The 15724-nt window shown below is 49.4% G+C and overlaps 1 protein-coding gene across 1 annotated transcript in view; it reads left to right on the top strand.

The window, feature by feature from the left end:
- The window catches only part of psidin (phagocyte signaling impaired), an 80762-nt gene that overhangs the window by 42265 nt on the left and 22773 nt on the right, over nt 1–15724 (top strand). Inside the window, exons 18-23 of the mRNA XM_089572757.1 lie at nt 1182–1234; nt 2522–2594; nt 9418–9460; nt 11988–12245; nt 12994–13111; nt 13810–13875. Coding sequence (XP_089428883.1) covers nt 1182–1234; nt 2522–2594; nt 9418–9460; nt 11988–12245; nt 12994–13111; nt 13810–13875 — 611 coding nt within the window. The remainder of the gene's footprint in view (nt 1–1181; nt 1235–2521; nt 2595–9417; nt 9461–11987; nt 12246–12993; nt 13112–13809; nt 13876–15724) is intronic.

A 15724-nucleotide genomic window follows, 5' to 3' on the forward strand; every position in this document is an offset into this window, starting at 1 on the left:
CGCATGTCCGGAAAAAAAAAAAAACTAGGAGGACTCTTAAGCTTCGCCTTTCAGAGCAGAACGCGATAGGCTATCGGTCTGCCGCCACTTATCGGCCGGTTCTGCATGTTGACAGAGCAGCCATGAGCAGCTGCTGAAGGCTAGGAAGAGCGATGCGACGGAGTCGCGGCAGACTGTGGCGACGATATGTCAAAAGGAACACGTGCCCGTGGTACATTCCAAAAGGAAATGTATTAGTGACAGGACTGCTCGTCCTCACTAGCACTGCCGTCGTCTTCACTGCCACGGTCCCACAGTACGTCATTCTCATGTCGTTGTCCCGCGAAATCCTCCACTTCGCAAACAGCCGCACCAAAACATGGCGTGAAATGGCTGCAAATTTTTGCCTTGCTGTAGCCGCCACACCCGTGTTACCCGTTCTGAGACCTCGAACTTGCGGCCCAGCGCACAGTTGTTTGTTTCTTCAGCGTAAAGAATGGCATTCATCTCTTGATGTCGCTGTGAATGAGCCCTGGACACTTACCGGACCTAGGGCACAAATGATGTTTGACAAAGCACTACATTAAAAACTGCTTAAACGTGGCTGGCAGTCATCAAATGCACTAAATAGAGCCAAAGGGAAACTACGCATGAGTAGCAGGAGCTCTTCCATCAGCTACCGACACTCCCCGGAAACACTGCTGTTCAGAGTGGCGGTGCCGCCGTGACTGAAACGGTGGCCCCTCCATCAACTATGGACACTTCCTTGGGTGCCGAGTGTGCAGTTGAAAGTAAAAAAAAGAAGAAAAATCCTTTCAAGGAAGCGCGCAGAATAGCCGAATGATGCTGGGTAGAGCCGTAGAGCAAAGATAAAATTGCAACCACGCTGTAGTATCCCTGATATCTCGTTTGTCTCTCCCTATTTATGGTGCCTTGTTCTGGTTTGGATTGTAAGTCAACCGCCCTGACTTCAGATTTTCAAATTTTGAAAAATAGGTTGACGTAAATCGTTGAGTAAAACAGTGATGATATCACAAATGCATCAGCAGTGCCTTGCGTCTCCAGGTTGCTTGTGCGTAAGTTAATTGTGCCGCAGATGCTAGTGCCAGCATGGAGAAGTTAGCCATGTCTTTTACCTAAGCAGAGTAGGAGAGCAGTGTTAATGCCCTTGCTTTTTCTATCCTCCCCCTGCAATGTTTCAGCCAAGAGAGCCTGAAGCAGGTGCTGACCAGCATGGAGATCGATCCTGTGAATGGTACGTCGATGGTGTCATGGTTACGCATTATTGCGAGAAGTGTGGTGGACCGAGCCACACAGTGCAGCATGAAAAGGAAAAAGAATTGTGGCAGGAATAGCTGTTGGTCTGCACAGTTGCTGTGTTCACTGAAGCTGGCTTTCAACAATCGCCGCTTTGACAAGGCTGCTTCTCGAGCAAGGCTAGCATCAACTCTTGTTGATATATATTGAGCTGTCACGGTGGCTCAGTGGTTATGGTGCTTAGCCGCTGACTCAGGGTTCGATCCCGGCCTCGGCAGTCGAATTTTGATGGAGGTGAAATTGGAGGCCTGTGTAATACTGTACAATGTCGGTGCACGTTGAAGAACCCCAGGTGGTCGAAATTTCCGGAGTCCTTCACTACAGCGTCCCCCACAGCCTGAGTCGCTTTAGGACGTTAAACCCCCATAAACCCTAAGCCTAATCTTGTTGATCTTGTGGAACACTGCACTATGTTAAATGCAGTCTGTTGAGCTCTTGTGCTGTGCTGTTCTTGTGGTGCAGTGGCTTTGACAACCACCCACTTTGGAGACCATTCTGTGTGAAAGGAATGGTTTGAAATAGCATCAGTACCTTAATTATCGCAGCCCTGATGTAAACTAAACGGTTCAAATTAAGCATGTTTGCTGCTGTTTAGTGCTCGTGAGAGCAGTGTGCTGTGTGTGCATAGAATATCCACTGTGGCAGGACTCTGTAGCAATGCTTGTTCACTGCAACATGCTGGGTTTCCTCAACTTTTGTTAGCAGGAGCTGTGTTCTTGAGGAACCACTTTCAGTAACACCCACGTGTCCGCATGATTTTGCATATGTGGTGTTTCGGTGTTACGTGCAGGGTATTTGCATGCGTCTCTACATTTCTGTTTGCACCTGCCATGGAGTACGCTGTGCCCAGTTTGCATGCAATCTGGAAAATGGCGTCGGGACACTTCTTTGGGCATCATTCTCTAGCACAAAACCATTCGCGGTTGACTGAATGGCAGGATTTTGACTGTTTTGAAAGCAGCTTCTGAGCCTGTTCCATTCATCAGCCCGCATCAGTGCACTGAAGAGCTGCGTAGCATCCATTGGCATCAACAATTTCGGACGCCACAGTCTGCTTCCTCACTGCTTCCAGTAAGCCTGGATTGCGTGCAGTAGTCCCACAAACCGTCATTCTGGAACGGGGCTTCAGTTTCTTTCGTGGAGTTCTTTCAGTGCGTGCTTTGGGGAGGGGGGGGGGGGGGGGGGAACGAGCTGATCCAACCGCATCTTCTTCGCCCTGTTGCAGACAAGGTGGAGTGGAGTGCCCTGACGGACAACCGAGATGTGAGGATCTTCCGGGAGTGGGGGGCCACCCGGAGGTGAGCTGCTTCTGCATCAAGGCACTGCCTTACTCGTGGCTACGGCTACAAACTCGGGAATTCAAAACTTTGTAGCATACTTATGTGTGAGTCTGTGCCTGCACGCATGCAAAGGTGCCAATCTTTTGTCTTCTGAGAGGAGCAGAGAGGACGCTAATGAGTGCTTTGTAAGGAAGCGGTAGAGCAGCAACATCACATTGATCTGCGATTGGCAGAGCGACTGGGGCTTTGCACATGCCGCAGTTGCTGCTACAGTGCATCTTTTGCGTATAGTAGTGTTTTTTGAAAGAAGGGGAAGAGTTACATGGCGAAGCAGGCAGCTTCTTTGACTGCAGTTGTTGGAGAGTTCTTTTCAGGGTTGCCAGATGGCTGCGACCTCAGGTAGCCAAATTGGCCTCCGTAGTAGCCCAAACGTAGCCAAAAGCGAAATTTTTGTGTAGCCCAAAAGTAGCCAAAAATATTTTTTTCGTGACGACATTTCTTAAGCGTATTAAATGAATTTTCGGCACGAATATTTACATATTAGATTTCTTTCCCGCACATGATGTCTGAGGGGGTGCGCACAGCGTGTTCTTTCCGTTGTTACGTTTCGCACCCGTCATGCACGGTAACCAGTGCGGCTAACCAGGTGCGCTAACCTGGTCCTAAAGATGGGGCCGCAGTTCCACTTTGCAGGCGCGGCAGTAGGCCATATCACCTGAGGCGGGTGACGACAATCATTCTGCACGCGGAAAAGCACGGCGGCGCTATATAACGGAATCGCAGCTCTAGTTTAAGAATATTTCACCTTTTAAATGTTCGCGCGCAGATTAGACACATCGACAGAGAAAATAACTTACTGTATACTTACGCAGCCTCACATTTCAGTTTTATGCTTTAAGAGAAAGGGCCTCACTGAGAGCGTCACCTCAAAGTATCTAGCATGCGCCTTCTTGAAGCTACTACGATATGCATGAGCTCAGAATAAATCAAGGATATATGTCATTAGATGATAATCTATGTCGATTTTATCTTCAGTCTAACAGCACATTCAGAATAATGAGAAAAGCGTATTACCCATCCCGGCTCCTTTTTTCATTTCTTTTTGTAGTTCCGGATGTACATCGCCCACTTGCCCATTCTGAAAGTTCTCATAGTGACGGATCTAATGCCATGTCATGCCACTAACTTCCGCCGCCTTCGTTAGTTACAGTGGGTTCCGCGCCGCGCCGAAGGATGGCTCCATGGCTCCGCTTGAGTGCACGCAGATTACACAACGGACACGGCGCTCTCGCGTCGCTCGCAATGAACCTCGAGGGCTGCACGTGTGCCGCTTGAGGCTGCAGAAAAAGCGTCTTGCGAGTGGCGCGCTTGCTGTGTCCACCACTAGAAATAGGAGGGAACAGAAAAAGAAGTTATTAATGCCTAAGCATTACTTTCCTCATGCGTATCTTGAGCAGAATGTGTCCGCAGAACCAGAATAAACAATACAAGAAAAGGACATGCCTGGCGGTGGGTTTCCAACCAGCCACCTACCGCAGCCGAAGCGGACGCCCAAACCACTAGGCCACGTCTGCGGTTAACGGTTAACATGTGAGGATCACGAAACCAGTCAACAGGAGCGAAACAGTAGCATTTAATGCTTACGCGTTCGCACTACGTTGGGAGACTTAAGTTCTCTTGGTGTTTTCCCTCTATTCTGGTACCATGGTCACCCGTGGTGCACCGTCAATGGGAGAACGCTCTCGTGTGCAGATGGCAACAGTCTATGTTCAGTGGCGAGCGCGCGCGGGTGGCGTTAGTTCGCGGATTAAGTGGAATCTGTATAGGCCGTGAAGAGTTTCCGGGGGGCAAATTTTCACGTAGTGTCCACTCTTTATAAAAGAAATCGATAGGCCATGATCCTTGACCACCTGAAACACATAAGTTTTCTCGAATACAGCGTTTACAAATTGTCATTTTGTAGCAGACGCGCTCAATTTCTTTAACCTGCTATAGGCTGCATTTTGATTCCAGCAGGCCTTTTATTTCTGCCACATTATAACTACTTAAACTTTTTTTTTCACGCATGAAAAAGATATAGCCCAAAAGTAGCCACATAGCCAAAACGAAATTTCTGACGCCAACTCCGACAAAAAGTAGCCCAATTTGGCTATTAATAGCCCAATCTGGCAACCCTGGTTCTTTTAGCCACACACTCGGCTATGGCACTTATGGCTTATGGCACAGTTATGGCACTCAACTGCTGACCCGAAAGATATAGGTTAGATCCCGGCCGTGGCGGTTGAATTTCGATGGAGCTGAAATTCTAGTGGCGCGTGTTGTCGCTGCTTGCTAAAGAACCCCAGGTGTTCAAAACTTCCGGAGCCCTACACTAAGGCGTTCCTCATAGCCTGAAGTCTCTTTCGGACATTAAACCCCCTCAAAGCATAAAGCATCAAAGTATCCCTGTTTCCATATGTTGTTAAAACTTTTTCAATTTTAGGCCCTAAACTTCCCCTAACCATTGGGTGAAGGTCTTGCGTGCTGCTCAGCAGTGTGGCTGCCTAGAGACAGCCGTTTGCCAGTCCTAATGTCGCAGACTGCGTGACCTCCTCGTGGTGGCTGCATATGTTTTTAAGAGGTGTAGCACGTATAGTGTCAACAACACTGTTGAAACTTGAAAAGTTTCCATGATCAGGAAGCTTCCATGCTAAAAAGTACAGTACAGGGCCTGTATTTGGAGCTTTGTCGTTCTCGGAACTATTGTTCTCAGCCACTCATTTGGTCAAAACACCAAAAGAGGATGTGGTGGCTTGAACACAGCGAAAAGTGTCGAAGAAACCAAACGATGACGTCGCACACATAGCCTACCTTCCCTTAGCAAATGCTCAAGAACCCAATGAGATAAAGAGCCACCATGGCGAAGCGCTTTCAAGCACAGCCTCTTGCTTCAGAGTGAACTCGTCAATGTTTTTCGGCCTGTCAACTGGACATAAATTGTTTACAGGGCTTTCTTGCCTACGAAAAATTGGATTGATGGCAAATTTGACATGCTTTTTTTACTTCATTGGACGATTTAATAGCTCCTGAGCGTAACGAGAAACACCGGTTTGTTGCCGAAATGGTTCACATTATGAAAGCCAGACGGTGCCTCTATCAATGTGGTTATTGTTGCATTGTCATACGCTGAACAATGTAACATAAAGCATAATGTTCTGCAGAATGCTTGTGTGGACTGTACGCAAACATACATACTTTAGTTGCTGGAACATCTCGATCGTGATTGTGTGCACTGTACAACAGCTAGAGCCAGCTTATCATGTGGATGGTCAGTCACCAGCAACACGTTGCTGCACCAAGCATATGAAATGCCAGAGGTGGTTTATTGACTTCACTTACGGTTCTCAATAGCCGCAATGTTGTTGCCCTGCTTTGAGCTTACGAGTTAGCTCACAGGTTAGCTTTTAGGCATCAATGGGCATGCATACGCTTTGCGCCATGGCAAACCTCTGAAAACTGTCTGCAAAGTCTGTTGGCGCTTACATGAAGAGAAACACAGCAAGCTGCCGCCGCGGTGGCTCAGTGGTTATGGTGCTCGGCTGCTGCCCCGAAAGGCGCGGGTTCGATCCCGGCCGCGGCGGTTGAATTTCTTTGGGGGAGAAATTCCAGAGGCCCGTGTACTGTGCGGTGTCAGTGCACGTTAAAGAACCCCAGGTGGTCGAAATTTCCGGAGCCCTCCACTACGGCGTCTCTCATAGCCTTACCCCCGTATTCACAAACCACACTTGCCCTTATCTTTAGCGCCCCTTCACTTTTCTGCTCCTTAACGCGTTTCAGAAACAGACCTTACCCTTAACGGTCCCCTTTAGCCCAACTTAAAATTCAGGTAAAGGGAGCCATTTAAGGTGCCAACCCAGGCACCTTAAACTGCTCCTTACCACAATTCAACATGGCGGCGTGCTACGATGACGACTTCAGTGATGCTGAATTCCAATGGCAGATCGAGACCGCTCCGTCGGATCGCATACGGAGCGCGTCGGAGCGCATAGATTTGCCACCTCCCATTTTGCGATTGGAATGCCAGTGCTCCCTCGGGAGCGCGATGCCAGCGCCGCAGCGGCGAGCCGCGGAAACTAGGCGCTCCGCCGGAGCGGACGCCCTGCTAGCTTCGTGTTCGAGTGCGACAGGAGTTGCGCGAGGCGCGATCTCCGCGTTGACAGACGCAGTCTCGGCGAAACAAAAAGGAGGTAGTACGAAGGCCGTAATGTAAAACCAAAACCAAAGCGTATGTACAGGATGGTCCACTCTCCGTGAACACGCGAGTATGCGGCCGCGGTCTTCGGAGAGCCAGTGAGTCTGTCCCTACCGTTCACGAAAGAAGTGGCGGACGACGCGCAGGCAAGTTGCTCGCTGCTCGATTTTCCAGCCTTGCGACTGCGAGACGCAAGCCGCTGAACCAATCAGCGAGACATTCGAGCTTTCGGCAACGACGCCGCCCGCGGACACGCCGAGCGACGAACTGCCGAGCGACGAACTGCGCTGCCCCCCGGCAAACGTTTCTCCCTGGCTGCCGTAGTCGTCGCTAAGCCTAACTGTTTTTCATCGATGCCGCAGCTGAGGGCGCTTCTGAATTGGTCAGCGCCCGGAGACCTTGTAAACGTGTCCCAGCCGACAGTTTCCCGGATTGTAACTCGATTGTCGAACATGATTGTCGAACCGACGTCGAGAAGCAAACACTCGCAAAAGAGGCGGGCGACGTGAAATCAACAAGCACATTATTGTGACGGCTACACTACAGGGTGGCCTGCAAAAGAAGAAAAAATGTCAAAATTGGAAAATTGTTTGCCTAAAATCTCTGATGCTTACTTGCAAGCGTGCTAGGAGAAATTTTTATTCACTTTTTGTCGTAGGAATAAATTATACGTGTATCTCCAGATGATTCCAACATAAAAACGCGAGTAGCCTCGCTCCCATATCACCAACATTTTCGGATAGGAGCCCCTTTTCGTAAGGCGCCCTTAAAATCGCGCAAGGTTGGTTTTTGAGGCTGACTTCAGCCTTATCTTACGTTTCAACTTAGGCCGTCCTTGCCGAAGGCCCACTTAACGCTTTAAGGAAAGGAACATTTGTGAATACGGGGGTTAGTCGCTTTGGGACATTAAACCCCATAAACCAAACCAAACCAGAAACACAGCAAGAAGCTCATTTTCTTTGGAGGCGAAATTCCAGAGGCCCGTGTGCTGTGCAATGTCAGTGCACGTTAAAGAACCCCAGATGGTCGAAATTTCCAGAGCCCTTCACTACAGCGTCTCTCATAGCCTGAGTCGCTTTGGGATGTTAAACCTCATAAACTAAACCAAACCAAACCATTTTATTTTTTTACTGCATAAAAAAAGAAAACCCTAACAGCGGCATCTTTTAGTTCTTCGTGTGCATAAAAGGAACGAAAAACAAATTACCATCTGCACAGAGGTCTGATCACAGCAGCAACTTACGTTTAGTGATGTTTCAATGGACAGGTTGTCGCAATGTCTTGCTGGTTCAGCACTGCAGTGAGCGTGCGTGTGTAACGCTTGAGTGCAAGCCACAAAGCCTTTTCGCTCCTTTTTCCCCTCAAGCTGAATGTGAAATGGTGTGTTGCGAGAACAGGCTAGCTGCTTGTTGTTCACCATCCCCGGTCGGCAGCTGCAGAGGCCACCATCTGTCACTGTGAAAGCTGTGCGTAGTTGCGTACATTACAGTAAAAGCTTGTTAATTCAAACTTCAAGGGACTGGGGAAAGCTGGGGAAGAAAGCATCGACTCTCTAATGAACGTCTGAAACAGTGCTCAGCTAATCTAGGTTGGATGGCTTATGCTGGCTGGCTTATCCGCCGTCGCTGCTCTGTGGTGCAAAGCTCGGAAATGCGAAACTGAAACTAAGCGGTCGGACTGTTCTCGGATACGGAACCGCCCGTTTGTTGTCACGCCTGCCATCACACACACATTAGAACTGTGCAAGCCACTCTGGAGCATGGAATTAAGGTTTTGAGTAGGGTTATTTTGAAGTTCCTATGCTGCACCAGTCATATGTGGACACAGCTCTCCTTTGAGAGCCCGTTCGAATTAAGCGGTGCAAGATCTGTGCCATCCGAATTAGCCAGCATCTAAGCCATAGACTTGCTTGGGCATTGCCCAGGATGGAGCCGGCAGTTTGAATTATCCAGATTTCTGAATTAGTCAAGGTCGGATTAATGAGCTTATACTGTATTTTCTTTTTTTGAATGCACCTCCTCCCTTTATGGTGCAGAAAAGAGTAACTTAAATATTGTTTTCATTTATTGAAGTCTACTGGGTGAATGAAACAGCTTTTGATTATTTCTTTACTGTGGCAACTGAAAAGCTGGCTGAATTTTTCTTTAGTTGCGTTCCGTTTTTTGGCAAAATGCAATAGTGCTGGGGATTTCGCTGTGGCAACTGGAACGCATTGACATCTTGCTACCACTCTCAGCCACAACCGAACTGACATCTGCATTCTCATCTTAGGCCAATAGGGTGTGGTGAAAAACGACAGGTTTCAAAGACAACAAAACCCTGAATACAGGCCTAGGCCTGGCGATGGACTGTTGTTCTTTCAGCCTGATAGACTTTAAATGCTCGATTGCGCCCTTTGCCACAACATAGCTGCTGTCAGATGTAATGCTGAACCTACAAAGAACCTCTTTGTTTTGAATGTGAGATATTTCAGTGTGCCCCACGCTACTAATTGTAAAGCAGTTTCTGTTTGTTACCTTTCTTTCTTTTGTGCATCTTTTGCTGATGCTCTAGGAGACCTAGTGAACCTCTCGCCAGTTGTCCCCATCTCTTTTTTTTTTTTTTGTGCAGAAAACTGCTGGATGAGTACCTGGAGAGGACTCGGCAGGAAGAGGTAAGCACTGCTTTGTTCACTCTGACCTTTGTAACATGTGCACCGTGTGGCACACAGGGGAGTGGCTAAGACTGTCTGTGTGCTTTCTAGTCATTACAAATGGACAGAATCTGGTAGCGCTGTGGGAGGGACGTGGAAGATCCGTGTTAACCAGGGTTCATTGCTGTTAGCTGTGGTTTCGGAAGCTTTGAAACTGCTGGTGGTTCCTTTATCACGGCAACAAATGGCAATGACATCCATTTCTGGCATTCTGCACGGCCTTGTGTGCCGCTAATGTAGATGGTATTTGCAGTCAGTTTTTGTCAGCATGTGCAGGTTGTGGCCGGAGCCATCACTACCATTGAATGCAGGCTTCAGGCTTAGGAATGCTGGTTTCGTGAAATGGCTCGCTGCAATAAACCACTGAATCTAAAGCAGGGGGATGCAAGTTCAGAACGTGGCCAGAGTTCTGACCAGTTCATGAGCTCAAAACTCTCTGCTCTTATCCAGATTCTTGGTGCAACTGGGTCCTCATTTACTAAATGTAGGTTAGCGCAGCCATGTACAGTCCAGCAGTCAGGGGAGGCTGAGGTAACGTGCAGCAGGTTTGTGGGGCTATCAGTTTGAGCTGCACGAAACTGGCCAAGCAGAAGGCACAGACAGGCTTGTAGATATGTAATAGCTGAGGAGTAGCCAAGTTGGGCCCCGTGAGTCTTGTCAAGAAAAGGGCTGGCTTGGGCTCAGGAGGTTGTCCTGTTGTTATTCCTAGTTTACAAGGGTGGTAGGACAAAGATGGTGAGGGGACAGCCGGGTGTTGGGCGAAGAAAGAGGAAGGAAGATAAGGAAACGAATCGAAGGAGGGGGCTAGGTGGGGCAGTAACGTATTCATCTGGGCTAGTCGGTTCATGGTTCAAACTGAAGGCACAGCGCACGAAGGACGGGACTAAGGCAGAGACAAACACAGCGCTGTGTTTGTCTCTGCCTTAGTGCCGCCCTTCGTGTGCTGTGCCTTCAGTTTGGGCTAGGTGGGGAATTGCAAGAGAATAAAAAACTGAAACAGAACAGTTGCCATGGTTGTGAACTGGGCCTAACTTTGTAGCGAGCGGGGGCTCATCCATGATGGACTGGTGGTTCCCATCCGACTGCCACGATTTGTTCCTGCGTCTTCCTTCTACCCACTGCCAGGGGAACGTGGGCTAGGTGTGGAAATGCAAGGGAATAAAAATGGAAGCAGAACAGTTACCATGGTTGTGAACTAGGCCTAACTTTGTAGCGAGCGGGGGCTCATCCATGATGGACTGGTGGTTCCCATCCGACTGCCACGATTTGTTCCTGCGTCTTCCTTCTACCCACTGCCAGGGGAACGTGGGCTAGGTGTGGAAATGCAAGGGAATAAAAATGTAAGCAGAAAAGTTACCATGGTTGTGAACTAGGCCTAACTTTGTAGCTAGCGGGGGCTCATCCATAATGGACTGGTGGTTCCCATCCGACTGCCACGATTTGTTCCTGCGTCTTCCTTCTACCCACTGCCAGGGGAACGTGGGCTAGGTGTGGAAATGCAAGGGAATAAAAATGGAAGCAGAACAGTTACCATGGTTGTGAACTAGGCCTAACTTTGTAGCAAGCGGGGGCTCATCCATGATGGACTGGTGGTTCCCATCCGACTGCCACGATTTGTTCCTGCGTCTTCCTTCTACCCACTGCCAGGGGAACGTGGGCTAGGTGTGGAAATGCAAGGGAATAAAAATGGAAGCAGAACAGTTACCATGGTTGTGAACTAGGCCTAACTTTGTAGCGAGCGGGGGCTCATCCATGATGGACTGGTGGTTCCCATCCGACTGCCATGATTTGTTCCTGCATCTTCCTTCTACCCACTGCCGGGGGAATGTGGGCTAGGTGTGGAAATGCAAGGGAATAAAAATGGAAGCAGAACAGTTACCATGGTTGTGAACTAGGCCTAACTTTGTAGCGAGCGGGGGCTCATCCATGATGGACTGGTGGTTCCCATCCGACTGCCACGATTTGTTCCTGCGTCTTCCTTCTACCCACTGCCAGGGGAACGTGGGCTAGGTGTGGAAATGCAAGGGAATAAAAATGGAAGCAGAACAGTTACCATGGTTGTGAACTAGGCCTAACTTTGTAGCGAGCGGGGGCTCATCCATGATGGACTGGTGGTTCCCATCCGACTGCCACGATTTGTTCCTGCATCTTCCTTCTACCCACTGCCAGGGGAACGTGGGCTAGGTGTGGAAATGCAAGGGAATAAAAATGGAAGCAGAACAGTTACCATGGTTGTGAACTAGGCCTAACTTCGTAGCGAGCGGGGGCTCATCCATGATGGACTGGTGGTTCCCATCCGACTGCCACGATTTGTTCCTGCGTCTTGCTTCTACCCGCTGCCAGGGAACCATAATAACCCTTGCCATCCTGTGCAGTGCTGGTGGTGCCTCGGGACATTTCATTCTCTGCACAGCCCCTTCTTTTGCATCTATGGTCTGCTCCATGCCCCGCTGCACACGCGCTCACTCTCTGCCCGTGCACGTGACAGATGCTGTGGCTGCGGGTGCGCAACCTGCTGCTGCGCCTGTTGGCTGCCTGCCACCAGCTGTCCCAGCTGCACCAGTCGGTGCAGCAGCCCTCGGCTGCCGCAGCGGGAGGAGACTGTGCAGGCAACGAGCGCCCCCTGGCCAATGGGGAGCGGGCGCCCGGGGGCAGCACTGGTGGCCTCCTGGCTGTGGCCACCTCCCTCCTGGACTGCCTGCGCGAGGCAGCACAGGAGGCAGACGCCATGCCGCCACAACCCCAGGCAAGTTCTCTGGTTACTCGCAGCCACGGCTGTCAATCTCTCAAGCTTTGAGTAACCCCGGTAGATTTAGGATTTAACGGATTTAACGCTATTTTTTTAGGGGAGGGTGCTGAGAAGCCCTGCGTGTTTTGTTTTCTGCCCATTTCTGCCTGATGTGGATGCAAAAAAGAGCATGCAGACACACAGCCCCTCAAAAAATGGCCAAATTCTATTAGCAGTGGCTCTCTGCATAGTGATGTGGTCTGCTGGGAACAATTACAGGATCTCAAAAGGCACTTCAAGGACAAGGAGTGCGCAGTGCCATCTGCTGACGAGGACCAGTAGTGCAAATACAGGCTGTTAATGTTGAGTGGGAGCTTTACTGCAGGATGACGTCAGGTGTAATGCTGCTGATGCGTGACCCTACCCTGCTGGCGCAACTTACGGGATAATTTAGCATTTCTGCGCCAATGAGTGGGCAAAGTCAGTTTTTTAACGAATCGGATGCTATGTCTGGTTCTCACTTGTCCGCAAAAAGTCTACTGGAATCGGGGGACTGGCCAGTGTGGGTGCTCGCAAAACCCAGTTCGGGAACCCGTGCTGTAGGGCAAACTTATGTTGATGAAACGCTGTACCGTGATTTGTGTTTTCTAGAGAACAAAATGCACGTGATTAGTTGGCTCCTTTGTCCTTGTATCCTTCACTGCCACTTTTTGGTGATAATGAGGGATCATCTGACCAGAAAAAATTTATTGGTTTTCTGGTGCAGCCATACCCAGTGCTGTGCCCCCAGCCTGGCCGCCTGGGGCCGTTTGCCTCGGGCGGCTGCCTGAAGGTCCTTCTGGCCTCCTTCCAGTGGTTCCTGGACCTCTACAAGCTCAGTGAAGGTAGGACTTCCACCGTGGCTGTTATTGCTAATGGCTTGGCATTTCTGCACTGGTAACCAGTGAAGCTCAGTCCTTTCTGCAGCAACGTTGTGCATGCTCTCATTTCATTGCACACAAACTGTGAAGCATTTTGACAGCGTAGTGACACTTTTGCTGATTTCAATGTGCTCTGGAGCACTCTGGGAAACTAAAGCATATTCAGCGAAACATAAGTGCACTACAAAAATTCTGCTACGAAAGTTTGAATTGTGCGTCGCTACCCATCTTGTTTGCGCTGACAGTCGCTTTCCCTGTTGAATGGTAGACAGCGCGAGAGCAAACGTCTTGCAACCTTCGCAGCGTCCGTAATGCTAGGATCCAAAACTACGGGACTGTTGGCAGCTTGCTTTGCTTTGCGGCTGGTCTGACATCTGCATGCATCTTCATTTCCCTTCAATTGCTGGCCTTGTGATTGCATTGTTACTTTTTCTTTTTTTTGAGCTGCACTTGCCATCCCTGGTGATGTATGTGTCAGTGTGTGTTTGGAGTCATTTTTTTTTGGTCAGCAAGGGCTGCAATTTGAGGAGGTCGATTTATATGCATCAGTATAGAGAAATTCGTTATTATGTAGCATTGTGGACTTCTGCCCCATCAGGCCATTGGGTGTCAACTGTGCAATTTCTCCCCGCGGACTCGAGACCCCAAATTTCCTTTTCCAGAGCTGAGCACGGAGGCCCCCACTGCCGAAATCAAAGTCGGGGATGGCCTTGTTCCTCTAGTCAAAAGTGAGTGCTGTTGCCTGGCCTTGCATCGAGTGCCTTTCATTTCATTCAGCGTATCTAAAGACTTAAAGGGAATGACTCGCTCGTTCTGTGTGAGCATGCAAATCATTTTTTTTTCTTATTGATTTTAATTTTTTTGACGGGACCATGAAATGATGTATACTTTAGTTGGAAAAGTGCACGAGCGATCGGTATCCCATCACTCGTCACCGCACCACAATAATTTCCAAGCTAGCTTCATTAACACCAAAGATATCGGCGAATAAAAGTGATGCTTCTCCTTGCGTCCCTCCACTCATACACGCCAAGGCTCCATAAAAGAAAAGAAAGAAAGAAAACGGGTCGGGACTGTGCCCCTTTGTGCCCTATCCCGGCCACGCCACCTGTGCATGCCCAGTGAAAAGGCTTTCCCACCCAGATTTCCCACTGATGTCATTGGGGCAGGGGCGGCTGAGAATGCACGGTGAGGTGCCTCCCTGATTGATTGTGAGCAGCAATTTTTTTAAATTATTTGTCCATGCAAAGCTTCTAAATTTGATTCATTCACTCAGAAAGACCACCTCTGCAGAGATCTTTTGCTCTAGAATATGACCATCAAAATCATTTCAGGGTTCCTTGAACCTGCCCTTGCATGTACGGTCTTTGTCAAAAGTAACCAGGCTGTACGATTTACTTCTCAGTCGCATAGTAAAGCTATTATGCCAGCCGTCAGGCTCTAAACCTCTGTATGGTAAGGAGAACCCCTGTCCTCACCTTCAAAGAACTTTTTGATCTTTAGGAAATCCGTGAGGGCTCTGTTATACGAATGAGAAGCAAACCATACAGCGTGGTTACTTTTGACAAAGGCTGTACAAACTAATTGTTAAATGCTTAAAGTAGGAACACCAGACTGGGCAGCAGAGATGGTTGTCACTAGTGATTAAATATCCCATGGCCGAGCATCCCTTTTGTTGTCAGACTGCGCATCGGTCTGTCACAACTATCGCCCGTCAACCAGCTGCCTGGTGCAAGCCGTTGAGGCACGGGCCGCTTTACACTCCCCTGTGGCCTAAAAGCGAGCGTTGTGCAACATTTATTTGTTGAGGTTGGTCAGCCCGTGCGTGGTGCACATATGTCGGTGCGTCGGTCCTCCAAAGGAACTCAAGGGGTTGATGGGTTAAAACAAATATTTAATCGCATGCAGGGAAACACAAAACAGGTAAAAACGAACAGCAGGAGTAGCAGATAAAAACTATACAAAACACGAAACGCGACAAGTAGGAGACAGACAATATCAAAACAAACGAATCCAACTACAGAGAACAAGAAGGCGTACAGTGCATGAAAGGAAGTAATATACAAAAAAGTTAGAGCTAGGAAAAAGAGAAAGTCCGACGGACAATTCACATACGGGGGCCGCGGCGATGACTCTGGTTCGGGTGGTTGTGGATGCGACGATGGCTCAACGGCGGCGGGCCTTGCAAGATGGAACGCGTGCCTCGGCGCGGTAAATCGGCCCTCCACGCCCGCAGACACACCACCCAACCTCTTCAGCTGCCTATTTCCTCCCGACTGTCCTAACCGCCCGCTGCAACCTGTACGGGCCGACAGATAGCATACTTCTTCCCTTTCCCTCATCATCAGGGCGCTTTTGTCAGCACGGTGACGACGGGGCAGAGGGGACGCATTAACCCGCGAAGTTCCCTCGGAGCGCCGCTCGGGAGAGCAGGAGGGAGCGCAAAAAGGTTAATGTCTTCCGTGTCAGGCGTCGCCGAGTCGGCTATGCCTGCACTCTCCACTTTCAAAAAAACAGCGCACCCGTACCACCGCTCTAGAACTTTCCACTCCTCCTGGAATTCCAGTGTCGGCTTCG

The sequence above is a fragment of the Amblyomma mixtum genome, chromosome 2 (genome assembly GCF_055824585.1).
Source record: "Amblyomma mixtum isolate Tamu chromosome 2, ASM5582458v1, whole genome shotgun sequence".
In the NCBI taxonomy this organism is placed as follows: Eukaryota; Metazoa; Arthropoda; class Arachnida; order Ixodida; family Ixodidae; genus Amblyomma; species Amblyomma mixtum.